This window comes from Drosophila obscura, unplaced genomic scaffold (assembly GCF_018151105.1).
Source record: "Drosophila obscura isolate BZ-5 IFL unplaced genomic scaffold, ASM1815110v1 contig_87, whole genome shotgun sequence".
Classification (NCBI taxonomy): domain Eukaryota; kingdom Metazoa; phylum Arthropoda; class Insecta; order Diptera; family Drosophilidae; genus Drosophila; species Drosophila obscura.
Window position 1 is genome coordinate 1,859,145 of NW_024542880.1, and position 27,884 is coordinate 1,887,028.

A 27,884-nucleotide genomic window follows, 5' to 3' on the forward strand; every position below is an offset into this window, starting at 1 on the left:
GTATCCACCGTTGCCCGCAATTCCACTCCCGCGATTACTCTCTCGCCGACTAAACTTTTGGGGCTTCTTCCTGCGACCCTGGCATGGCCCTCCTCGACTTGGATCGCGGGGCGTTTCCCGTCTTCCGGCAGCATTCCCATGACGAGACACCGACCTTTCCGCACCTCCAACAGTATGTGGGCGGACGGGCAGTGCATTCCCTGGACCAATGTTCCCCACTCCCACATCGCCTAGAGGCCTGCGCGGGATTCCGTACGTATCCGTTCTCAATGTGGTTCTGCGGGGGACTCCCGATGCTCGACTGGGCCATCTCCTTTCCCTTTTCCGTCCCTGACCCATCTTTGCAGCGGCGGCACAATTCCGTCTCGTCTGACTTGTTGAACGGATTGGCGGCTCGTGCCTTCGTCGTCGGGTTCACTCTTTGAAAGTCCGCTCTATCCCTTTTAACGCCTCGAATTCGTCGGCTAGCATCATGGCGTCCAGGACTCTGCACCTATGGGGACGCATATATGCCCTCAGGTCCGGGGTACTATTCCCTCTTATCAGCTCTGTCTGCTCTGACTAAGGACATTTTCGCGGCATCTCGACCATATATTCTTTAAACGGCTCGCCCCACTTCTGTTTCCGAACTCAAGAGGCTTCGTCGTTCCGTCGAAGTGGAATGACCACTCTCTTACTTTCTTGGCCACCCTGGCGTAGTCTAACCGGGCCGGACGGGTAGCCGCTGGTTAGACTGGCTTTCTGTTGGTCTCTGGGTTCCTGTCCCTGCTCGAGCGCCGTTGCCTGCTAGGAGCTAGAGTGGCCAGTCTTTCCGGCACCGCGAGACTCGCGATAAGCTCCTGCTGGAAGTCAGCTGATTTTTGCCATGATTTGGCTGCGGCTGTGCTTGACGAAAGTGTCAGGTGCTCATGCCCGACCTGCTTGTCGTCAGCATGGGGTGTTGGCGATTCTCTCTCACCCGCTTGCCCTTCCCACGCCTCTAGCAGGTCTGCCCACTCGGGTTCCGCCTCGTTCACATTCACCCATTCCTTAAAGGCCTTTCGCATCTCATCTAGCGTGCTTTGAAGTCGCACGCCGCACGCCTGTCCACACCGGATCAGCTCCTCCTTCCTCAAAGTGTGTATCCACTGCCCTTTTCCCATAGTGCTGTTATTCTTTCTCTCTTGTTTTTAAAACCTTCCCCTTCCACTGGTCGCTACTTTGGTCGTGGGCCCCACGTTGGGCGCCAGTTGTAACGAACCCTTTTTGTCCGTCGGAGCTAGGCTGGGCTTGCTGTGGACGGAGTTCGGTGCAACGAATTCATATTGTTGCTCGACGACCAAGTAACCACGCAGGGAGTTTGTGGCTTGTGCAACCATTTTTATTTTGTCTTACAATAGGGCTTAGGGGTATGGATATATAATGGATATTCAATACTTAACGACCCATCGCTCTCGTGAACTATTTCGGGCGTAGCACGTTGGTACTTCTGACTCACGGGTACGATCTCAGCGTATGCCTCGATCCGCCTCCCTGAATCCGCACGCAACCACTCGCTGTTCCCTCTCGTATCACCGAGCCAATGCTGATCTCTTAATTGTACACTCACTCTGCGCTCAGGCTCTGCCTTGTGTTCCCGCTTGTCTCACTCGCCTTTACGTATTCACTCGGACACTTAACCGTACGCCTTCGTTGCCCGCATGGGAAGAGACCCTGTCACCGCCGTCAGCCCCCTTATATAGGCCTCGACTAACGGTACCCCCACGCGGCCAGTGTTTTTCCATCGGTCATTCCCTTTGATTCCACGAGCTTCGCAACGGGACTTGGTTAGTGGCGTGATCATATGTTGGCATGCGTCGAGCCGCTGCCCACCCGATCCCATTGTCCCGCTCTCCTTGGCTGACCCGTGCCTCCTATCTGCCACTCTCTGCGAGATATCCCCGGATAACGGCCCGGGAACCCAGATCCTCACAAGCTCTTATAGTCTCTTAGACCTAGGCGTCAAAAAATACAGACTGACGGACATACGGACGGACAGACAGACAGAAAGACACACAGGCAGGCTCCGGTTTTCACTTTCACAAACAAATTTCGATTTACTTTTGAAAACGGAAAGTTAGGCGCTCCTGCATTCGCAAAACGCATTATTTTTTCGTTTTCAAAATGGAAACTAATTCCTTGCCGAAATGAAAAGTAAACGAATCTTAATTGTATAAGGAAAAAACAGATGACGTATTGATGCATATACATGAAATTTTCACCATTGCCAGGGCAATTTAGCTTTGCCTTGTTAATAAATAATTTTTATTTAAAAAATTGGTTTAAGGTCGACGATATTCTCATACCATATGCACACTGAGTGGGAATATTTTTAAGATGTGAAACACCGATGCACACTGCACCATCCAACATCCATGAAAAACTGCTGATGCACACAATTAGGTGTGGCGGAAAATTTGTTTACTTTTATATTCGAAATGAAAATTAATAACATTGCAGTGGTTGTGAATGTGATTCAGCACCAAAATATATTCATGCACAATCTAATCATGTTGCTGGACATGAATGATGATAATGAGGCCAACATTGAAGAGAATTTATTGGAATGGATTTCTGTTTTGAAACACTGAAGCCTGGTCAGCCTGCTTCTACTAAATCCAATCATTGTTTTATAGCCTTTTCACACTGGGGACCATCCACCATCCATTTCTGTAAGGTTTTGCCGTTCCGAAAATTTCCCAGCTATTCCACCATCCATCTGGGATGTTCCTAATTCTCACGTTTCAGTGCGGTATTTTTTCGATAATTGTCAAATGCAACCATATTTCACAACAAAAAATCGGAGATCACTACGGAAATGTAAACAATGACAGACAGGAAAATATAAAAATAAAACAAAATAACCCCGTCCGATCTCACAAAGCACGCAAAAAATAAAAAAATATCAAATATCAGCTGCAGGTGATTTTATTTCGATGTGACATCCATCTAACATAAAAATTAAGTGATAAAATTAATTTACATATATGTATATACATATATTATGGATGATTTTATTGCATTATTACCAATTGCACCAGGCACTGAGGAAACCCAATTTCTTCAAATGCTTGGACACACTCGTCAATTTTCTCTGAAGTGAGATAGCTTTTGGACATGTATTCCTCTGAGAATTCGTTGATGAATGCTCTGCAAAACTCATGCAGGATATTGCAGACGCTGTTGGCTGACACTCCGAAAAACACTCTTCTCAGAAGAAGATCCCAAAGTATATAAAGATATGGCGATACGCTTCTCCAGAGGAATTGCAGCTCGGCAGTTTGTGTCCTTCTTCCGTAGCACTTCCAAGCGAGTAACCAACAGAGAAAAGCAAGATCTCTCCATCCTAAAACTTTCCTTAAAAAACGCCTCGTTGATTTCGGGTACATCCTTCTCCCAAAATGTACCGAACCGCTTCTGAAAAACATAACATATATATTTGTGCTTTAAACATTGGTTGCATCTATTAGAAGCACTCAGAAATGACCACAACCTTCCGGGCTTCAGTGTTTTCAAAACAGATATCCATTCTATTATCTCCTCCTCGTCAAAGTTATCCTCATCATCATCGTCCATGTCCAACAACATGATTAGCTTGTGCAAGAATATGTTTTGCTGCTGTATCACATTCACGACCATTGAAATGTTATTTATATTCATTTTAATTAAAGTAAACAAATTTTCACCGCACGCAATTGTGAGCAACAGCTGTTTCTCATGGATGGTGGATGGTGTCAATGTGAATCGGTGTTTCACATCTTTCAAAAATTCCCACCGTTCCCCCAGGATGGACTCAGTGTGCAGAGAGTATGAAATACAAATATATATATTCTATGTTTGTTGAGAAGCGGCTTGGGACGTTTTGGGGAGAAGACGTAGCCGAAAACAACGAAGCGTTTTTAAAGCAAAATCTTGTATAGCCGTATACTTTGGTCTCTTTTTCTGAGTACAGAATAGTTGGAAAGTTTTCAGCCAATAGCTTTTGCAATATACTGCATGAGTTTTGGAGAGCATTCATAAATGAGAGGATCCCAGAGGATAGTCAACAAACCGAGTTGTGCACCTGAGACAATTCTGACATATCAGATGTTTTTTAGCATTTTCCTGTCTGTCATTGCTTACATTTTTCTAGTGAATTCCGACTATTTGTTATGAATGTCAAATATTTATGGTTGCATTTGACAATTATCGAAAAAATACCGCACAGAAACGTGCGAATTAGGAACATCCCAGATGGATGGTGGAATAACTGGGATATTTTCGGAACGGCAAAACCTTACGGACCATCCCAGGAATGGATGGTGGATGGTCGTCAGTGTGAAAAGGCTATAAACAGAACCAAGTAGCTGTCTGAGCAGTGTAACCGTACGGAATGGTTACCACTGGCCGCTAGAAGAATATATGACATTTGTTTACAAGCAAACAGTTTTTGGATCTGAGTACTAGGCTTAATATATAGCACTTTCGGTCGACGGAAAATTTAGTGCGTCTGAGTACTTGGCTTTAATAACATATCGAAGTTCGTGTTTTTTTCAATCACCATCGATAGTATCGAAAATGTCAAAGAAGTTTTGCATCGCTACAACTCCTTGCTTAATGAATTCGATTTTCTTTTCTTTATTTACATCTCATTTCAAAAATAATCAACAGGCAGTGTTAAAATATTTAGGTCATACGATCATTGTATTATTGTATTTTTAATTTTTTTAATTGTTCATAAACAATGTTAACATTTAATGTCAAACAGCGCGTGTAGTTAAAAAAAAGTGCCGGGTTGTAAAGCGTTTTCAACACTCACATAAATACAAACAAAACATTAGCATATTTTTGCTCTTTTTTGTTATTGAAACGAAAGCGGCCACGAAGCTGTGACGTTATGGTACTTGATGGATTATTTTCATTAGTTTTAGTTGTATATAATATGTGTGCAACATTCTTTCTGTTATGTTAACAAATTCAAACCAAGAAATTACAATGTTTGCATCAGTGTCATGTCTAGATGTATGTATATTACATAAATATAATGAATTTAGAATCAAATAAATTAAATATTCTACGTAGATATCGAGAATGTTTTTAAAGAGTTTATATTCAAGGCTATGATGAATTATTTTAGCTTACAAAATCATATGAATATACAGTAAGCACACATACATATTTGCACACCTTCATCACTCTAGTTTGAACACCTATGTATAACTTGGCATACGGTTAAGTTAAACAGGAAAAGTTAATTTAATATTAACATTTCTACCATCTTTTCATAAAAAATATTTTTTTTCTACTATAAGAATCCTTAAAAAAAACGTAACTAAAGCACATAAATTATTCCTATAGTAGCTAAAAACTCAGCTCCAGTTACCCGACTTAATTTCCATGAAGCACGTTTGGAGAAATTTGGAAAAATTTGGATATGGAAACCCAAAATTTCATCGAAAGAATCCTTGAAAATGACTCTGCTTGTTTAGTGGGTCAATATTAATGCATAGGGCACTTATAACTTTGGGGAAAAGTTTTGCTGTAATATTCAAATATTACTTGAAGAACCTAACGACTGTACGAATAAATGTGCGTAAAAATGTGACATCTTTGCTTTAGATACTTTTTATAAGGATACCATGGCAGAAAACTAAAATTTTTTTTTTAAAAAGATAGTAGAAATGTCGATCTTTCTACTTTTCTACTTTTATACCCGTACTCAGTCAGTATATACAGTAGCGGACAAAGAAATCCGGACAGGCAGAAAAATACACATTTTGTTGATTTTTGAAAACAATGTTTATTTCTGGAAGAACATTTTTTTTAAACTAAATAAATGAATACATTAGCTAATCAAAACAACACTTATTTCGATTCCGTGTAGAAAACTAAAATTAAAATTAACGATAATATTTCAAAAACTGAGGAACACCAACGAAATTTTTTTTTCATATTTTAAAATAAGTTATACATTTTTTGAAAATAGTATTTTATTAATGCAATTTTCTACTATTTTTAAAAGTATACTTCAATATTTTGTTGGACCTCCTTTGTTTTTTATGACTGACTTTATCCGTGTCGGCATAAAATCCACTAAATGTTGGATTATTTCAACGGTTATACCGTTGTACCACACATTTTCCACAATTGAGTCAAGCTCTTTTAAAGTTTTGGGTTCCTTTTCTTTATGCTAACCTTTAAAATATGCCGAAAAAGAAAAAAAAATAGAAATTTAAAAGGTCTGGTATCTTGCAAATAACAGATAAGGGAATAAAAAAAAATTTGATTTACCGATTTCGCACGATGGCAAGGAGCAGAATCGTCCTGGAAAATTTTGTATTGCCATACGAAAGATGCTCCTCAATGGATGGTATAAGATGATGATCCAATATGTGTTGGTACTTTTCGGCGTTTACTGTTCCATCAATTAGTGCCAGATCTCCTACTCCAAAGTAAGAAAAGCATCCCCAGACCATACGGGATCCACCATGGCTAACCGTCCGTCGTAGGCATTCATTTTTGAATTTTCTCCGACTTTTCGTCGCACGTACGACATACCATCTTAACCAAAAAGATTTATTTTGGAGTCATCTGAAAATATTACGTTTCTCTAATCGTTAAGGGTCCAAGACTCGTGCACTTTAGCCCATTGTAGCCGTTTCTGACGCATTTTAACGGTCAAAAGGTTTTTTCGCTGGTCTGCGCCCATGAAGTCCGCTCTCCTGAATGCGTCTTCGTACTGTTCGCGTGCTTATATCGAATCCTTCCGACTGAACAAACTCGCATCTTATGTCCTCTGCAGTTTTGAATCGATTAGCCAGGCTTAAGCGCGTTATACGATCATCCTGGTCGCTGGTCTTCTTCTTTCTTCCTGTGCCTTGGTTACGTTTCAGAGTTCCGGTTTTCTCAAAATTCCTTATAAAATCCCCCATAGCAGATTTACTAAAACCAATTTAGGCACTTATTTCACTTAAGTTTTCGGAGACTTAAGTTTTCCGATCGCAAAGCCAATATAGCACCTTTATCACTTTCAGTCATTTTCGGCATGTTTCACCGTTTTATTTTTTATTTCACATAAAAAGCTTAGGGAAACAAAACCTCGGCGGCGAAGTAAAACTAAATACTTAATAGATAATATGAAAAAAGATCCAAACCGTTTTAAGCTATTTTACATATTCCACGCAGCTTCAAAGTTGGCATATTGAGGCCATAAGTAGGTGTCCGGATTTCTTTGTCCTCTACTGTATGTTGACTACATCAGTCATCTACATTTACAGTGTATATTCTATATCTCTTCCGCTAGAGGGCTCACGCACACTGCACAGGGCAGAGTGTGTGCGAGCGAGAAAGAGAATGAGTAGCGTTGTAGCGCTGGAAGGGGCTGGGGTAGCAACCGAAATATTTTTATTTTATAAGTTTAAAGAATATACAATATATATATATATATATGTATATACTATATACAGTTGTGTTCAATGAAATAGTACCTGCCTACTTTCAAAACTCTTTTTGAGATATTTCTAGTCCTTCAAATTGAACAAGTGATACCTTTACGGAAAGCCTGGAATGTAAGCATTATAAACTTGACGAAACCCCGTTACATTCGCATTCCATCTTGTTGTTTTTCATGACTTTAGACTACTACCCATGACATCTGCTGTTCAATGAAATAGTAGTGCTGGGATAAATTTATTTTTTAAAATGAAAAAACAATGCAAATTAATTTAAATAAGTCACCACCCGCAAGCTCAATTTAGATATCCAATAATTTGATGAAAGAAAGTTTTGGACATAGCGGTACTTTTGATTTTGGAGCGTTGGAGAAATCATTGCTCGGTCCAGAAGAGGATACCTAAGAGTTAGGCTAAAAACTTAAGGCAGGAGGTATAATGGGATTGAAAACTTAATTGTATGCACTCTCACTATTGTGTTTAATTAATTAACTATAAGAAGTAGACTGAAAATCGATTTTGTATTCGAAAAACATATTTTTTAGAGGATGGGGTCGGCGATGGTCGAAGGCCTTCAATATCCTCAAAAATTATGAAAAAAATTTTAAATCGCTCTGTCAGTGATGTGACAGTTCGTAGACGGTTGATTATACATTATTTGAATGCAATAAGTCCCAGAAAGCTCCGCGTTTGGATCTGAGAGTACATGGTTGCAGAACTTCTGTTTGGAAAAACGCATGGCCTGTGTCACAGTGACAAAAACACTTTTGACTGATGATAGTAAAGTTGTATTATATGGTAAGATAGACCCAAAAGATTATGTTTGGCATTCACAGAAATCCAATTGCCACCCAAAATCATGAAAAACATAGCATCGAGTATGCCGGCTGAGCCCTATGGGGCCCAGCTCATTTGTACTAATGCCATATAGTCTGGCGTTGGAGTATTGATCAAAACTATGTATGTAGGCATACGTAGGAATACATTACATTCATATTACAGTTGGAAAACGCCTTTTAAAAGGATGTTTAAACAGTTCAATGACCTGAAACACTCACAAAAGCTCGCTAGGAATTGGGTTTCTCCGGAAAATATTGACGTTTTGTCATGTCCAACTGTCTATCTGGATCTTAATCTCATCGAAATCTTATGGGAAAATACCATATACATTGTTGCAATTGCAAATCCGTCAACCAGAGCAAAGTTTTAGCAAGTTGTTTAATGATTATTGGCTCAAATCCTATTGAAAAGTTGGCAAGAGACTAATGACACATGTCCGGCCCGTGACAGTTCGCAATGAGAACCAAATTGATTAAAAACTAAATATTAAAGCTCAAGAAACCTGAGGAACATGAAATATATGTCTTTATTTGAGTTTCGTTGTTCTAAAATTCTAAAAAAACACTACTATTTACACTACTATATACCATTGAACAGCAAATTTCATGGGTATTCGGCTTATGTCATGTAAAACAAGAAGATAGAATTTAAATGTATGGATATTTCTTCGGTTTTCCAATGCTAACAGTCCAGTCTATTTAAAAAGGTATTATTTGTTCAAGTTGGATAACTGGAAGTGTCTCAAAAAGAGTTTTGAAAGTGATGAGGTGCGGCACTACTATTTCATTGAACACAGCTGTATATATACAGTTGCGAAAAAAATAATAGCACCACTACAATACATTTTGTTCTTGATAAAAAAAAATGCGATTACTCTTGCGATTTTTTTTAATAATAATTTATTTTATATTGCTTGGTATTCCCCATATACAAAAACAGTGCTACCGCTTTTAAAATTTCTGTCTATATATATTTTTTTGGATTTAAAAAAAAATCCCCCAAAAATAGCGAAAACGAGAAGGAACGTGTGAGTCGCTTCTGGGGACGCGACTCTACTTATACCCGTACTCAGTCAGTATATACATTTTTGAGCTTATAATTTTTTAGAATTTAAAAATTAAAAAAAAAATTTACATATTAAATCTACAATGTATATTCCACATCTAACAAGTAGATTGTACATGTACCATTTATATTCTACATCTCCTCCGCTAGGGGTTGCTCGCGCACTGAACGCGGCAGAGTGTGCGAGCGAGAAAGAGAATCAGTAGCGTCAGCAGCGCTGGAGAAGGAGAGGGAACCAACAGAAAATTAATTTCTTCATTCTGGCTATAATTATGATCCGATCTAGTTCAGATTCGGCAATCTGGTAGATATGGGCATTCTCTACGATACTGCGTTTTTAGTTTAATCGTATCTTTAAAAATGTGCCTGCCACAGATTTTCGTCCTTTGTGGGGGCGGAAGGGGGCGGGGCGAAATTTTGAAATACACTTGTAGTAGTGTGATATCATATGAGTCTGGAAACCAAATTTGGTTTCTCTAGCTCTTATAGTCTCTCAGATCTAGGCGCTCATCAAGACGGACAGACGGACAGACGGACGGACGGACGAAAAAATATTGATTACAATGGGACGTGGAAAGCACTGCACTGCGGAGAAGCGCGATCTACTCAAAAAATTGAGATTGGATGGAAAAACTTACAGAGAAGTTGGTCGATTGGTAAGGATGCTCCAATAAAATGATAAAAAACGCCTTAAACTATGAAGAAAAGACTGAAACACGCGGACGAAAACGTTCTATCACCCCTCTTCATGTCATAAGACTGATTCGTCAGAGCAAGAAGGATCCCTTCAAGCCTGCTACAGAGCTTAAAAAAAGAGCTTAAAATAAATGCGACGGACCAAACAGTTTGCACATATCTTATGAAACATAACCTTAAAGCCTGCAGCCCAAGAAAGGTACCACTTTTAAATGCGACACATGTAACTAAGCGCATGAAGTTTGCCAGGGATCATGCAAATTGGACATCCCAAAAATGGAGAAATATTTTATGGTCAGATGAGCCAAAGTGGTTATGGTTGGTGGAAAGGGATCTCGATCATACGTTAGACGTCCAAATAATACTGAATACAAACCCCAGTACACCACAAAAACTATTAAGCATGGAGGGTGTAGTGTAATGGTCTGGGCCTGCTTCTCCTACTATGGAGTAGGTCCAATACATTGGATAAAAACCATCATGGATCAGCACGTGTACGTGAATATCATGGAGACAGTAATGCTTCCCTTTGCAGAATATGAAATGCCGCTCGTATGGGCCTTTGAACAGGACAATGACCCCAAACACACCAGCAAGAAAGCAAAGGAATGGTTCAAGGCAAACTCTGTGAATGTTTTGGTGTGGCCTGCTCAGTCGCCTGACCTGAATCCAATCGAAAATCTGTGGTCCGACGTAAAGAAGGCAGTTGCTCCTTCCAAGCCAAACACTATCGGATCACATTGGGAAGAATTTAAAGAGTCCTGGTCCAAAATTCCCTAAAACGATGCTAGGACTTAGTTGATTCCATGCCGAGACGCTGCGCAGCTGTTATTGCCAATAAAGGACACTGTACTAAATATTAAATTATGCATACAGATTTAGTGTAAATAGTTCAAAATGATTAACTAATGAATTCGTTACATATTGTTTATTATTTTAATTTTAAATCCATATTTGAAAAGTGGTGCTATTTTTTTTCGCCTAGTTTTATGAATTTCAATAAAGTTCCTAAAAAATAACTTAAAATCGTTACAAAAAAATATGATTTTTTTTGTATTCCCAGGTTTTTTAGAGTCTCCCATTTCTAAAAATGTCCTTAAAGTTTCCTTAAAGCTAAAAATGTGAGTTTAGCAATTATTTAAAAATTGCTTGTGGTGGTGGTGCTATTATTTTTTTCACAGCTGTATATATATATACTGACCTTAGGTAAAGGTGGAATGTTGGAGGAGTTTATTTCCTTGGCAAATTCTGCGACTCTTTGGGTTGTAGACTTATCTTTATATGACCTTTGGCTTTAATGGCACTGATATAATGTTTGCGAAGAACTACGTAAGGCGTGTGTTGGAGTTTTGGGATCTGTTAGTCGTTCGGTAACGAACGTAAGTCCGGATTCGGCTAAGATGCATTTGGTGGGAGATGTAGGAAATGCGTTTAGACAACGGCGCAGCAGTTGGGTGGTAAGCGAGCAGAATTTTGTAATGTTTGTTTTTGCGCTCCATCCGTAGCCCATTCGTAGAACATAGTCCAGTTTCAATCAGTTTCGAATATCAGAGCCCGAGTAATATTTATGAGAGTGTTGTGTGAATGTGGAAATTAACTTCATTATATTTAGCCAACTATTTAGATTTTTTTATTTTCACATTGACTCATAAAGTTAAATTTTTTGTCAAATATAATGCCATGAATTATTAAATTATCTACATATGTGCTTTTTTTTGCCGAGACTTATATCAGGCATGTTGTATGTGTGTTTGTAACATATGTGTATAATTTTACACTTTTCTATTGATAACGAAAAAGCTCCATATTTTTGGATGTCAATTAATATGATTGACAGCGATGATTAAATTTTGATGGGGTCTTTTAGTTTTGAATATATTATGGCATCGTCTGCATAGATTGAACGGTTAATATGTTTGTGGGAAAGTATTGTTGTGTTAAGTTTCTCAAACGCAATTGTAAACGAGAAGGAACGTGTATATACATTTTTGAGCTTATGATTTATGAAGAATTTTAAAAAATTTTACATCTTAAATTTGTTTGCTACATCTGTTATCTACATCTACAATGTATATTCTAGATTTAGAATTATACATGTACCATTTAGATTCTACATCTCCACTAGCGGGCACTCGCGCACTGATCGAGTCAGAGTGTGCGAGTGAGAAAGAGAATGAGTAGCGTAGTCTCTTGCTGGAGGTGGTGAGGGAAACAACTGAAAATTAATTTCTTCATTCTGGCTATAATTATGATCCGAGCTGATTCAGATTCAGCAATCTGGTGGATATGGTCATTCTCTACGATACTGCGTTTGAACTACTGCGTTAGTTTTATCATATCTTTAAAATTGTGCCTGCCACAGATTTTCGTCCTTTGTGGGGGAGGAAGGAGGCGGGGCTGATACACTTTGAAATACACTTGTAGCAGTGTGATATCACATGAGTCTGGAAACAAAATTTGGTTGCTCTTGCTCATATAGTCTCTGAGATCTAGGCGCTCATTGAGACGGACAGACGGACATGGCTTTATCGACTCGGCTATTGATGCTGATCAAGAATATATATACTTTATGGGGATGGAAACGTTTCCTTCTCTGCGTTGAACACATCCACTTTTACCACAAATGAAATATACCCCTTAACTCTTTTTGAGTACGGGTATAATGAGAAGGATCGTCAGATTCGGCAGTCTGATAGAAATGGTCCTTTTCTACGATTCTACGTTTTTAGTTTTCTCGTCCCTTCAAAATTGTGACTTTAAACATCAAAACACGCAAGTCCTACATAGGCTACTTCAAAAACTTAGAAACCAACAATTTTAGTGAACTGGCTTCCTTGTTAAGCGATCTTTACCTCATACATGCAATGAAATCAACTCTCCAATTCTGAGTGACAGCCTCTTGATTGGCACCAGCCCAAAATGTTTAATTTGTATATACCACCGGCACAAAGCTTCTAATATCTTTTCAATCATAAGTTCTCCATAAACCCCTTTGCTGCTTCATGGAGCCTGATCTAAGGAGTCCCTGTAACCAGCTCGCGTGGAAAGAAATTTGAAAATGCAGTATCACAAGTCAACTTAATAGTCCTAAGCGATGAATCACCGACTCATTTCTCCACTCATCGTACTTTTACACATGTAGACGTTACGATGGTCTCCCATCCAAATTTCCCACAGATGCAAATGGAATATTGAATATGATTTACATAGTAGCGACCACTTTTCCATATATATCACCATAATAACCTTGTTTGGTAAGCCGACTATTATTTAATATTTTTAGTCAGTGGTGCAGCCTTAAAGTAATTCCTGTTATTTGTTCATTATTTGCACTGCCCACTGTACCTAATTGTAATCGACACGTATCTACACCCGCACCCTCACTGTAATGGCCGTTTCAAAAGTTCTTTCGTATCTTCGTCTTTTCTCCTTTACTTTTCTATCATTCTCGCTCTGTCGCTCTTTCGTTCTATCGATCATTTTAGCTCTCTCGTTCTCTCGATAACTCTCTCGCTCCCTATTTCGTAGCATCGCGTATGGCATGGATAATTCAGTCCGTTTGCCCTAACATGCCTGCGTAATGGTCATGATCTCGTCCAGCACTTGCATGCCTTTGCAAATATCTTTATATATATATATTTTGGCGCATGTATAAACACGAATTGCGGTTTATATATGCATCTAGCTTTCTTCTTTCTTTCGCCTTCGCTATCGTTCTCTTCATCTGTTTTTCTCTCGCTTGCATTAGAGCACGTGCAATTCGGTCCGTCTGCCTTTGAGAGTCTGGACGTAGAACTCGCACTTGACATATCGTATTAACAATAACACTACTCGACAAAATCGAACTTTTTTTTTCCTCAAGGATCCAAACCGACTTTTTCTGATAGATATGGGGATTTAAAATTTTTTAAAGAATTATGGTTTTTTTTCTATGGCAGAACTTTTTTTTGAAGAATTTTTGAAGTCTGGTATTTTTTTTTTAAGCTTTTTTCAGAGGTAGCGCTTGTTTTTTTCACATAGTTCTATTATCTTACGTCTGGTTGTAAAGAATGTTGCTATTTTGAAAAGATAATTAAAACAGCTAGAAGTTAAGCCCAAATACTTTGTGATTACAGCTTACCGTCTGGGAAATATAAAGAATTGAAATGCAAAAATGATGATTTTTGTGCGGTATTTTTTACGAAATTTTGACTTTAAAAACTCAGGAAAAGTCGAAAAAAAATTATATCATGTGTCCTCTATTTTTTTGTGTATAGGTGCATTAATTTGGCGTCGTTCAAGGTATCGCTCATTAAAATCTATGGAGAGACTGGAGCTAAGATTCGTTAACTAAACCTAAAAAATGAAAAAAATGAACAAAAAATACCTTTTCGATGGTTGCGGGCCCAACTGCCAATTGGGAACAAAGCAAACGAAAAAGGGTTGTACATTTGGTACCTGATCGCGATCCCAATTCCCAATGGGCAGTTGAGCTCGCAACCTTCCAAAAAGTATTTTTTGTTCATTTTTTTCATTTTTTAGGTTTAGTTAACGAATCTTAGCTCCAAAGTCTCTCCATAGATATTAATGAGCGATACCTTGAACGACGCCAAATTAATGCACCTATACAAAAAAAATAGAGGACACATGATATAATTTTTTTCGACATTTCTGAGTTTTTAAAGTCAAAATTTCGTAAAAAATACCGCACAAAAATCATCATTTTTGCATTTCAATTCTTTATATTTCCCAGACGGAGCTGTAATCACAAAGTATTTGGGCTTAACTTCTAGCTGTTTTAATTATCTTTTCAAAATAGCAAAGTTCTTTACAACCAGACGTAAAATACTAGAACTATGTGAAAAAACAAGCGCTACCTCTGAAAAAAGCTTAAAAAAATACCAGTTTTCAAAAATTCTTAAAAAAAAAGTTCTGCCATAGAAAAAAAAAAATATCATCAAACCATTTCTAAGCCCCAAATCTTTAAGAAAAAGTTCGTTTTGTTCCTTGAGGAAAAATCGTGTTGACTAGTGTAATTAACATATATGTATATTAATCTGTTCGTGAAGTTTCATTGTAAATCAAGGTGATACATTTGGTATCCTCCTCTAAACAAACTTAATTAAGCGCAGACTAGACAACCCCAATTCCAAATAACAAAACAGACTTTGCCAATTGGGAGAAATTCCAATCCCGGGTCTCAAAACAACAATTCGAACTTTCAAGAAATGTGAACTACAAAGAAGCGTTATTAACACGGGCAATCCGCAAAGCAGCAAACAACTCTATTCCCCAAACAGAAAACAGAAGTTGAGCTCGCAACCTTCCAAAAAGTATTTTTTGTTCATTTTTTTCATTTTTTAGGTTTAGTTAACGAATCTTAGCTCCAAAGTCTCTCCATAGATATTAATGAGCGATACCTTGAACGACGCCAAATTAATGCACCTATACAAAAAAAAATAGAGGACACATGATATAATTTTTTTTCGACTTTTCCTGAGTTTTTAAAGTCAAAATTTCGTAAAAAATACCGCACAAAAATCATCATTTTTGCATTTCAATTCTTTATATTTCCCAGACGGTAAGCTGTAATCACAAAGTATTTGGGCTTAACTTCTAGCTGTTTTAATTATCTTTTCAAAATAGCAAAGTTCTTTACAACCAGACGTAAAATACTAGAACTATGTGAAAAAAACAAGCGCTACCTCTGAAAAAAGCTTAAAAAAATACCAGTTTTCAAAAATTCTTAAAAAAAAAGTTCTGCCATAGAAAAAAAAAAAATATCATCAAACCATTTCTAAGCCCCAAATCTTTAAGAAAAAGTTCGTTTTGTTCCTTGAGGAAAAATCGTGTTGACTAGTGTAATTAACATATATGTATATTAATCTGTTCGTGAAGTTTCATTGTAAATCAAGGTGATACATTTGGTATCCTCCTCTAAACAAACTTAATTAAGCGCAGACTAGACAACCCCAATTCCAAATAACAAAACAGACTTTGCCAATTGGGAGAAATTCCAATCCCGGGTCTCAAAACAACAATTCGAACTTTCAAGAAATGTGAACTACAAAGAAGCGTTATTAACACGGGCAATCCGCAAAGCAGCAAACAACTCTATTCCCCAAACAGAAAATCTCACAGTAATCTCAGGTGCCTGCGAGATTTTAAATAAAATAGCTGAAAACTGTAGAAGCGATATATGACCGATATATGAATCTCTGGTAGCATATAAAAGAGCTAACGCTCAGCTTAAAATCTTTCTCTAAACAAGCATTATGCTCCTGTTCGCCTAAAACTAGCGATGAGTTCTGTTGAATTAAAACAGGGCTGCTCATCTCATTGCGTCCAGCAAAAACCGGTTTTGTCCTCTACTCTGATTGGTGTTAACCTGACTTTTGTTATGATTTTGTTGTTGTCTTTTTTTCGAGTTTGCACTGTTCTCTTATTGGTATTCGTGTTTTTGTTTGTGAGTCCGAATCAGCTTACTGATTTTGGGCACCCCAGAATTAGAAGCTACACTCCACCAAGTAAACGGAAAGTAACCAAGTTTTGACCGAATAGCTCGGCAACCTGCCAGCCGAAGACAAACTAAAAATTCGGGGTATCTACAATGACATTCTATCAAATGGAATATACCCGCACACCTGGAAAACATCAATCGTCATACCAATTTTTAAGCTAAAAAACCGGCAAACGAGACTGAAAGCTGCCGCTCAATATCATTGATATCATGCGTAAGCAAGACCTTTAAAAAAATAATCGCTAGTCGACTTGTTTGGTTCCTTAACAGGAACAACTTGATCTCCCAAAACCAAGTAGCTTTAAAAAAACAAGAAGGAACGTGTGAGTCGCGTAAGCAAGACCTTTAAAAAAATAATCGCTAGTCGACTTGTTTGGTTCCTTAACAGGAACAACCTGATCTCCCAAAACCAAGTAGCTTTAAAAAAACAAGAAGGAACGTGTGAGTCGCTTCTGTGGACGCGACTCTACTTTCATACCCGTACTAAGTCAGTATATAAATTTGTGAGCTTATGATTTATGTAGGATTTTAAAATATTTTAAATTTTTTTTCTACATCTGTTTTCTTATCTAAAATGTCGATTACACATAAAACGAGAAGGAACGTGTGAGTCGCTTATGGGGACGCGACACTACTTATACCCGTACTTAGTCAGTATATACATTTTTGAGCTTGTGACTTTTTAGAATTTGAATTAGAATTTAGAATTTAGGATTTGCTCGCTCACTGAAAGCGGCAGAGTGTGCGAGCGAGAAGGAAAATGAGTTGCGTTGTCGTTGGCAGGAGGGGGCAGGGGAAGCAACTGAAAATTAATTTTTTCATGCTGGCTATAATTATGATCCGATCTGATTCAGATTCGGCAATCTGGTAGATATGGTCATTATCTACGATACTGCGTTTTTAGTTTTATCGTATCTTAAAAATTGTGGCTGCCACAGATGTTCGTCCTTTGTGGTGGCGGAAAGGTGCGGGGCGAAATTTCGAAATACACTTGTAGCAGTGTGATAACACATGAGTCTGGAAACAAAATTTGGTTCCTCTAGCTTTTATAGTCTCTGAGATCCAGTCGTCAAACAAGACGGACAGACAGACATGGCTCTATCGACTCGGCTATTGATGCTGATCAAGAATATATATACTTTATGGGGTCGGATACGTTTCCTTCTTTGCGTTACACACATCTACTTTTACCACAAATCTAATATACCCCTTAACTCTTTTTTGAGTACGGGTATAAAAAGTAGATTCTACATACACAATGTATATTCTACATACACAATGTATATTCTACATACACAATGTATATTCTACATACACAATGTAGATTCTACATGTTCTACGCGAAAGGTCGCGCACCGCATCGGGCTAAGTGTGTGCGAGCGAGAAAGAGAATAAATAGCGTCAGCATCGCTGGAGGAGGTGGGGGAAGCAACTGAAATTTAATCTCTTCATTTTCGCTATAAAATTGATCCCATCTGATTCAGAATCGGCAATCTAAGATACTGCATTTTTAGTTTTCTCGTATCTTCAAAATTGTGTCTGCTACAGACTTTCGTTCTTTGTGGGTCGGAAAAGAGGGGGCGATATTTTGAAATGTTCTTGTAGCAGTATGATATCACATGAGTCTGGAAACAAAATTTGGTTGCTCTAGCTCTTATAGTCTTTGAGACCTAGGCGCTCATCAAGACGGACGGACAGACAGTTATGGCTATATCGACTCGGCTATTGATGCTGATCAAGAATATATGTACTGTATGGGGTCGGAAATGTTTCCTTCTCTGCGTTGCACACATCCACTTTACCACATCATTCAATTTCTTCGGGTATAAGACCATAACTGGGCGTTCAGGATGTGCGGAATAGTTTGTGCTTGTACGGGCACAACAAAAAAAAGTAAACCCCTTTTTTTACAATTGAAATCGTGGAAGATCCCATAGTATGTATCAAGCTTTACCTTGGTTTCAGTGGTGCTTTTTCTGCAATATATGATGCTTAATGCGAACACGAACTTCACTTTTTTTTAATTTTTTCTTCAAAGCACAAACAAACTGGCGCAGCTTTTTCAAATTTTGAATGGAATCAGCTAATATATGTCTTTCGATAGAAAAATTATTGCCATATCAATTAAGTGGTGGGAAATTCAAAAGGTCTCGAGCTTATTGATCCGCCCTCGTATATTTGTGCTTTCATAACGTGCACAAGTAGAGAGCTGATGATTCAAAATCCTTAATGAGGTTATGCTTCGTAAAATCGGCTATACGAAAGCTGTTTGTCTGTCTGCTTTAACCTCACATGTAGCTCATGCGGTGTTAAGTGTCAAGTCAATAAAAGTGCTCCTTAATATAAAGCTTAGAGTTGGTAGACAGTTTTCATCTCTATTCTTAAATATTGTAATAGCCGAAAAATTGTATGCCCTAAGCTTGAATCGTAATTTCTCATGATGAAAAATAACCGATGTTGGTCCGCAATCTATGTATTTATGTACAAGTAGAAACTTTTTGTGGTCAGACATGGTTCTTGTTTAATAGAATTTTAAAATTTAATATCTGCCCATAATTAAGCATGCTTTTAAATAAAATGTCAAAATTTTCACCATTCTGCTCCTTCCAAAATACAATTTTGTTTAAGTTTTGGGATTTTTTAGATTACACTAGATTTTTGTCTGCGTCATTTTTTCTTACAACTTACAAAACACTGAACATATGTAGTATATGTAGTCGGTTTTTTCAAATAATATTGAAACTTAGAAAATAGTTCATATTGATAATATATATGTTTTTTTTAGTTACTTTTAAAAATTGAACGATTGGTGAAAATCAAGAAGTTCAGCTGAGGTTGATATAGTTCGCAAAAACTTGTGCAGGTTTTTTACTGCCAATAACTGATTAATGACGATATGAATGGTATCAATATACATATATGCAGTAGCCTAATATGATTGATTAAGCTATCTTGATTACAATTTTTTGTGAAATTCGGTAGCAACCTCTAAAAAATTAAAAAAATAAAAACATGTAAATTACTATTAAATTCCAGGGTAAAAAAACTAGGTGGTTTCCCGTTTGAATTTCGAAAAAAACCTTTTTTGGACCAGCCTAATGTCAAACTCGGCAAAATGTACATTCTTTTTCAAGCAACCAAACCAACTTTTTATTATACATTTTTTTTATGAATTATAGTTTTTTCTCTATGACAAAATTTTTTAAAGAATTTTTAAAAACTGTTATTTGTATTCTTTCTGTAAAGGTAGCCCTTCTATTTTTCACTTAACTTACTTATTTTACATCTGGGTTAAATGAACTTTGCCATTCTGAAAAGCTGATAAACATCTATAAATAAGATCTGAACACTTTGTAGCTTTAGCTTATCGCCTGGGAAATATTAAGCTTTCAAATACAAAATCGACATTCGTTCTCTTTTATATTGACCAGACGTGTTTTTTTTTACGCTCCGCATTTTCCTTTTTTATACCCGTACTCAAAAAAGAGTTAAGGGGTATATTAGATTTGTGGTAAAAGTGGATGTGTGTAACGCAGAGAAGGAAACGTTTCCGACCCCATAAAGTATATATATTCTTGATCAGCATCAATAGCCGAGTCGATATAGCCATGTCTGTCTGTCCGTCTGTCTGTCTGTCTGTCTGTCTGTCTGTCTGTCTGTCTGTCTGTCTGTCTCGATGAGCGCCTAGATCTCAGAAACTATAAGAGCTAGGGCAACCAAATTTGGTTTCCAGACTCATGTGATATCCCACTGCTACAAGTGTATTTCAGAATTTCGCCCCGCCCCCTTCCGCCCCCACAAAGGACGAAAATCTGTGGCAGGCACAATTTTAAAGATACGATAAAACTAAAAACGCAGTATCGTAGAGAATGCCCATATCTACCAGACTGCCGAATCTGAATCAGATCGGATCATAATTATAGCCAGAATGACGAAATTAATTTTCAGTTGCTTCCCCTCCCCCTCCCGACGAGACAACACAACTCATTTTCCTTCTCGCTCGCACACTCTGCCGCGTTCAGTGCGCGAGCAACCCCTAGCGGAGGAGATGTAGAATATGAATGGAACATGTACAATCTACATGTTAGATGTATAATAGACATTTTATATGTAGATGTAGATAGCATATGTAGCAAAAAAATGTAAAATGTAAAATTTTTTTTTTTTTTCTAAAATTCTAAAAAATCATAAGCTCAAAAGTGTATGTATATACTGACTGAGTACGGGTATAAGTAGAGTCGTGTCCCCAGAAACGACTCACACGTTCCTTCTCGTTTTATATTAACAGCCGGTGTTTTTTAAAATAAACCTCTATTAAGTACTCTCAAAATACTTAAAATCTAAAATCTATGTTTAACCGCGAGTGCATACCTGTTAATATGTGTAATATACATAATTATTTTTTTTTGTGCGTCGTTAGTCGTGTGTTTATTGTTGTTTGCGTTCCGTAAGTCCGCTGAAACTACATTTAGCCCGCTCTATTGACGTAGCTATTCTCTCACTCTCTCCCTATCACCTATATCTAACTAACTGTTTTTCATCTCTCGCTCACGAAACTTTCTGTGCAGTAGCGCTCTCTCTCTAATAAGCTGCCGCTGAAACTTCTCTCCTCTCTCAGTCTTTACCGATTTTACTTTAAACGCTTTCTTTGTACCTTAGTCTGATATCTATTTGTTTTGAATTTTGTACTATTTTGTATTATATATATATTATATATTATTATCCCGTACTCAAAAAAGAGAGTATATTGTATTTGTGATAAAAAGTAAAGTAAAGTAAAGTATAGATATTCTTGATCAGCATCAAAAGCCGAGTCGATATAGCCATGTCCGTCTGTCCGTCTCAATGAGCGCCTAGATCTCAGAGACTATAAGAGCAAGAGCAACCAAATTTTGTTTCCAGACTCATATGATATCACACTGCTACAAGCCCGCCCCCACAAAGAACGAAAATATGTGGCTGCCACAGTATGTGGCTCTACGCAGTATCGTAGAGAATTCCCATATCTACTAGATAGCCGAATTTGAATCAGATCGGATCATAATTATAGCCAGAAAGAAGAAACGTAAAATATAAAAAAAATTTTTATGCTAAAATTCCAAAAACTCATAAGCTCAAAAATGTATATACTGACTGAGTACTGGTACATATAAGCTGAATCCGGTCCCCAGAAGCGACTCACACGTGCCTTCTGGTTTTTTACTTCTTATTTGAGTTATGGATTACTCAGTTGTCTGCTCTGCCAAAACCTGCAAGACGCAGATCAACCACGACCAGCCGAGCATCCCTTGCTCGCTCCGTGACAATGTAGTGCACGCAAAATGCGCTGGGCTTTGGGCATCGTGGGGTATGCTATCTACAAACGTAATGGCCTGCATTACAGTTGTGAGGCATGTTGTGTGGTTGAGAATGACATGGTCATGTTCATGAGGAAGACGCGAAAGGGCTTTAAGGAGCTGACCGTCGGCTTTAAACAGCTGTACGATCGGAGCTTAGTCTCAATTACGCTGTTTTAACTTGCTGTATGAGTCTCCTAGGCGTAAAAAGGTAACTCCGGATGATCTGCAAGTGCCACTGGCCGCTGAAAAACTGAATCCGCAGCAGCTGATATTGTTTGCCAATCCAAGGGCTACGACAGCTGCTGGTGATGCAGATTCGGAAGCCGAATTGATCACCTCGGAGAGCATGCAGCCAGGCGTCCATCATTGCCATCACAGGTACCAGGCCTGTGTGGTGCCAAAACCACTGGTGGGAGTCCCACCAAGGCGACAAGTTTTTGTCTCGCGGATTGCCCCTAACCTCACATTCAATGATGTAACTGCTTTTTTTATACAAAGCAAAATAAAAACCGTCGGCCCAAAGGTAGAAAAATTTAATTTTTCTTATGCCAGGGAGATAGCTTCCTTCAAGATAAGCGTCTCCCTGACTCAATTTGAAACCATTCGGTTCGCCAAGTTTTGGCCGGAGCATTTGGTAGTGAAAGAGTTTGAGGCTAAGAAAAAGAAAAGGTCCCCCATAATTCTCCCTAATCAGAATTGGACCAGTGCTCCATCTCCACCCTCATCTTCCCGCTCTACTTCCACTCATCCAAAAAACTAACTTCCTCTCTTTTAGTTATCTACATGAACTCCTCTTCTGGAGAGTCTCGCATTTTCGTCCCACGTTATTGTGTTTACCGAGACCTGGTTAAAGCCGGACATCCTTAGTTCCTAAGTTTTGGCAGGTCGGCAAACAATCTTTAAAAATTACCGTTCGTCTCGACGTGTAGGAGGGGTCCTCATTGCTTTGGACTTAAACTTCACATCGGAACATTTCATAGTTCAGGTTCAACAGGACCAGGAATTCCTGTGCGCAAAACTGAATCTCCCAGGCTTTTCCATTTTCATTACTTGCTCGTATATTCCACCTTCCTCAAATGCTTTAAAAACTGTTTCTTCCTCGCTATCAGATAAAGACCATATGATAGTTCTTGGTGATTTCAATTTGCCAGGTACTGTTTGGTCTTCGGTAAACGATTGTGATTGTAAACGAATAACCCTGTGACAATGTCACTACATGACTTTATCGAAGGCTTGTTAAACCTATCCTTGTCTCAAGTTAACCATATGAAAAATTCCTTGTGTCGATTGCTTGATCTGTGCTTTGTCTAGGTTCCGGCCATAGCGTTGCTAACCCGAGCCCTTCCCCTCACTATACCTGAAGACTCCTACCATTCTACATTCAAAGTGTCGGTTGATATTGGACCTACTGTATTGGATCGAACGGGTAGGCTTTTTTAACGTGTCCGTTGCTTTCTTAAAGCCGAGTTTACGAAGCTTAATAGCCTCATTAGGGATTTAGATTCGTCAAAAAATTTGTTCAATGTACTCGACGCACTTTTTGATTCTTGTGTCCCACTTTCTTGTCCTATTAGATCTGGCAAGCCTCCCTGGTTTATAAAAAAGTTATCCAGTCTACAAAACTTAAAATCAAGACTTTATAAAAAATTTCAAGAAGTTGGTACTCCGTCTCTCTCTCGCTATGTAATAGCTCGTCCAAATTTCTCCATTTATAATGCTCAATGCTATAAAAACTGCCTCGAAATGCAAAGTTATGACATTTCATCAGCCCCTTGTTGGCTCTTTAAACCCTCTGCGGTGATTCTCTTAAGAGAATTGCTTTGGTTGATGATCTTGGTGTTAAATTAGACCCCTGACTTTTTGAGCCGCATAAACTTTACGATTTTTATTAGATCCACTAGAAACTTTATTCCTTTGTTATTTCCTCTTTGTATATCAAATTATTCCTTGCATGAACCGTTTAGGGTCTTATGCTCGAATTATAATTCGCTCTACCTTATAATATCCACCACTAATTCCCTTCCTCTTCTTAAATCACTAGTACTAACAAACCTTTCCCGTTATTAGTATTATTACTTAGGTATCTTTGCATTATTAGCTCTTTTTGTGTGTTTACTTCTTATTTTCCTCGAGACTAATATTCGATAACCCCTATCTTTCCTGCATGTTCGCGATCGTTTCGGTAACACGCGTCGCGCGTCATGCGGCTGCGCCCCTCGGTTGGTTGGGCGGGAGGAGAGCCAAACAAAAATGTATCGTTTTTCTGCGGTATTTGTTTCCTTTCAAAATTTTGACTTTCAAAACTGGGAAAGTCTAAACACGACTAAGCTAAAATGTGCTGACGTTTGGAACTTTTCTGATCCAACGGCCAAAATGGGATCAAAGCAAACGAAAAGGACTTGTAATGTTTGTGTTACTGAATCTTAGATATGGATAAACCCTACCTGCTCATGTTTCTTTGTTATTAAATGTTGTTGACAGTATGTATGTTCCGGTGAAATGTTTACCTTTATTTTCAAGTTCTGGTCCACAAAAATTAGATCTTGGTCGCGTCTGCCTTTTTATATTCAATAAAAGTAGTACCTCCGATATAGGATTGTACCTATACAATCCTACCCATAAAAATATCAGTAAATTTCAGTCCTTTCAGTAAATCCTAAGGATATAAAGAATTTTTGTATTCGGTGTTATGTTACTAAACATTTTTTAAGATTAGTGAAAATTTTTCTTTGCTTCTGCTTGTTACTATTTTTAAAAAAGTTTTTTGGCTGTCTTCCTTTGTCATTGGAATAAGGTTCTCTTATGAGATTTTACACATTCGACTATGTATTGGACGGTATTTTACAGGTAAAATTAGATTTGAGTCGTTTCGGTCAAACGGCTGCAAGTTGACCGTTTATCCATAGATTTTAATGAACAATACCTTAAACGACGTTTTATTAATGCATATATCTAAAACTAACGAGAAGGAACGTGTGAGTCGCTTCTGGGGACGCGACTCTACTTATACCCGTACTCAGTCAGTATATACATTTTTGAGCTTATGATTTTTTAGAAATTTAAAATTAAAAACAAAATATTTACATTTTTTTGCTACATCTGTTATTTACATCTACAATGTTTATTTTACATCTAACATGTAGATTATAGATGTACCGATCTGATTCAGATTCGGCAGTCTGGTAGATATGGGTATTCTTTATCTTTATCTTTAAAAATGTGCCTGCCACAGATTTTCGTCCTTTGTGGGGGCGGAAGGGGGCGGGGCGAAATTTTGAAATACACTTGAAGCAGTGTGATATCACATGAGTCTGGAAACCGAATTTGGTTACCCTAACTCTTATAGTCTCTGAGATCCAGGCGCTCAACAAGACGGACGAACAGACAGACATGGCTATATCGACTCGACTATTGATGCTGATCAAGAATATATATACTTTATGGGGTCGGACACGTTTCCTTCTCTGCGTTACACACATCCACTTTTACCACAAATCTAATAACTGTTTTTTGAGTACGGGTATAAAAATGCATGCCAATAATTTTTTTTCGACTTTTCCCGAGTTTTTAAAGTCAAAATTTCGGGGAAAAATACCGCAAAAAATGATTAAATTTGAATTTGAAAGCTTAATATCTTCCAGGCGTTAAGCTGCATTACTATTTAACAAGATATAAGATACTTAAGTTATGTGAAAAATAAAAGCACATCTGAACCTCTGAAAAAAAAACATTAAAAAAATACAAGATCTAAAAAAAAACTAAACCATAATTCGTTAAACATTTTAAATCCCCGAAATCTATAAGAAAAAGTCATTTTGGGCCACAGCATAAATTTCGTGTTGACTAGTGTAATTTGGAAGGGGATAAGCTTCTGAGAAAGTACGTTGGTAAGCACGTTTCGTCTTCACAGGTATTTTTTCCTCTTCAGCAGAGTTGGTATCGTTTCTTCCTTCATAAGCGACATAACGTTGCGCGTCGCTTCTTTGGCCGCGACTCTAATTATACCCGTACCCAAAATTGGATGTGTGCAACGCAGAGAACGAAACGTTTCCGACCTTATTAAGTATATATATTCTTGATCAGCATCAATAGCCGAGTCGATATAGCCATGTCCGTCTGTCCGTCCGTCTGTCCATCCATCCGTCCGTCTGTCTTGATGAGCGCCTGGATCTCAGAGACTATAAAAGCTAGAGCAACCAAATTTTGTTTCCAGACTCATGTGATATCACACTGCTACAAGTGTATTTCAAAATTTCGCACCGCCCCCTTCCGCCCCCACAAAGGACGAAAATCTGTGGCAGGCACATTTTTAAAGATACGATAAAACTAAAAACGCAGTATCGTAGAGAATGACCATATCTATCTGATTCCCGAATCTGAATCAGATCGGATCATAATTATAGCCAGAATGAAGAAATTAATTTTCATTCGTTTCCCCCCGCCCCCTGCGGCAAACGACAATGCAACTCATTTTCCTTCTCGCTCGCACACTCTGCCGCGTTCAGTGCGCGAGCAACCCCTAGCGGAGGAGATGTAGAATATAAATGGTACATGTATAATCTACATGTTAGGTGTAGAATATACATAATATATGTAGATGTAGATAACAGATGTAGCAAAAAAATGTAAAATTTAATTTTTTTTATTCTAAAATTCTAAAACATCATAAGCTTAAAAATCTATATACTGACTGAGTACGGGTATAAGTAGAGTAGCGTCCCCAGAAGCGACTCACACGTTCCTTCTCGTTTTATACCTGTACTCAGTCAGTATATATGTGAGCTACATCTGTCATCTACGTCGACAGTGTAGATTCTACTTCTCCTCCGGTAGAGGCCGCACGCGCACTGCAAAGGGCAAAGGAGTAGCTGCTGAATCGCTGGAAGGGGATGGGGTAGCAACAGAAAATTAATATCTTTATTCTGGCGAAAATAATAATCCGATCTGAAGCATATTCAGAAATCTGATAAATATCGTTGTTCTCTACGTTACTAGGTTTTTGTTTTCTCGTATCTTTAAAGTTGTGGATGCCACAGATTTTCGTCCTTTCTGAATGCGGAAGGGGCGTAACAAAATTTCGAAATAAACTGTAACTGTACCTGTGATTTTCGGAGGGCTGGTCAACCAATTTTAGATCCGCGTTCTCTCCATAGAGTTTAATGAGCAATACCTTAAATGACGCCGAATTAATGCACCTATTCACAAAAAAATAAAAGACTCGGGATATATTTTTGACTTTTCCTCAGTTTTTAAAGTACAAATTTCGTAAAAAATACCGCACATTTTTGAAAGCTTAATATTTCCCAAACGGTAAGCTGAAATCAAAAAAAGTTTTGGTCTAATTTATAGCTGCATTTCTTATCTTTTCAGAATGGCAAAATACCTTTTAAAAAAAGCATTATACAAAAATACAATTCTTTTTTTAATTTAAAAAAAATCTGCCATAAGAAAAAACCATAATTCCTTAAAAAAAATGTAAAGCTCCCAATCTATGTTCAGTTTTGTCGAGCAGTCTAATCATAATAATGAGCACGGCCGACATAGCACCAAGCTACGCTGCAATAATCACGTACCGCGGACAAGATGAACATAAACAGGAACCGCCACAGGCCACCCCATAAATACATTCCACTAGAAGAAGGCCACTTGAGAAAAGGCCATCTAGAGTTATGAGCGGCCATAAAATCATATAGTACATTGTTCTCGTCGAAAACAAACATACATACATATGGGCATTTTTCTGAAGTCGAACGGAACATTCGTACGCATTTCAAGTGGTATAAAGGACATAATAAGACGAATTTTCAAAATCGTTTTAGCTTTATGATACACCTCTAGACTAGGCCTATAAGTGGTGCTAAGGTCGATTTTGGGCCACTATTCGTTTTCGAGATTTTGTCAAAAAACCGAGCCATTCGCACGGGACAAATATGGAATTGATATTCGCGGCGATCTATTCAAACTCAGATTTCAGCGCAAGTTGGGGCCATATACATT

The 27,884-nt window shown here is 38.1% G+C and overlaps 1 protein-coding gene across 4 annotated transcripts in view; it reads left to right on the forward strand.

Annotated features, from left to right (window-relative positions):
• The first annotated feature begins 4,421 nt into the window (after nt 1-4,421).
• The window catches only part of LOC111079813 (ran-binding protein 16), a 161,605-nt gene continuing 138,142 nt past the window's right edge, over nt 4,422-27,884 (forward strand). The window contains exon 1 of one of the 4 annotated variants that reach the window (XM_041595857.1): nt 4,422-5,019. In XM_041595857.1, the coding sequence (XP_041451791.1) occupies nt 4,963-5,019 (57 nt within the window). In that variant the 5' untranslated portion in view covers nt 4,422-4,962. The remainder of the gene's footprint in view (nt 5,020-27,884) is intronic. The other 3 variants (XM_041595856.1, XM_041595854.1, XM_041595855.1) reach the window with 3 other exon arrangements.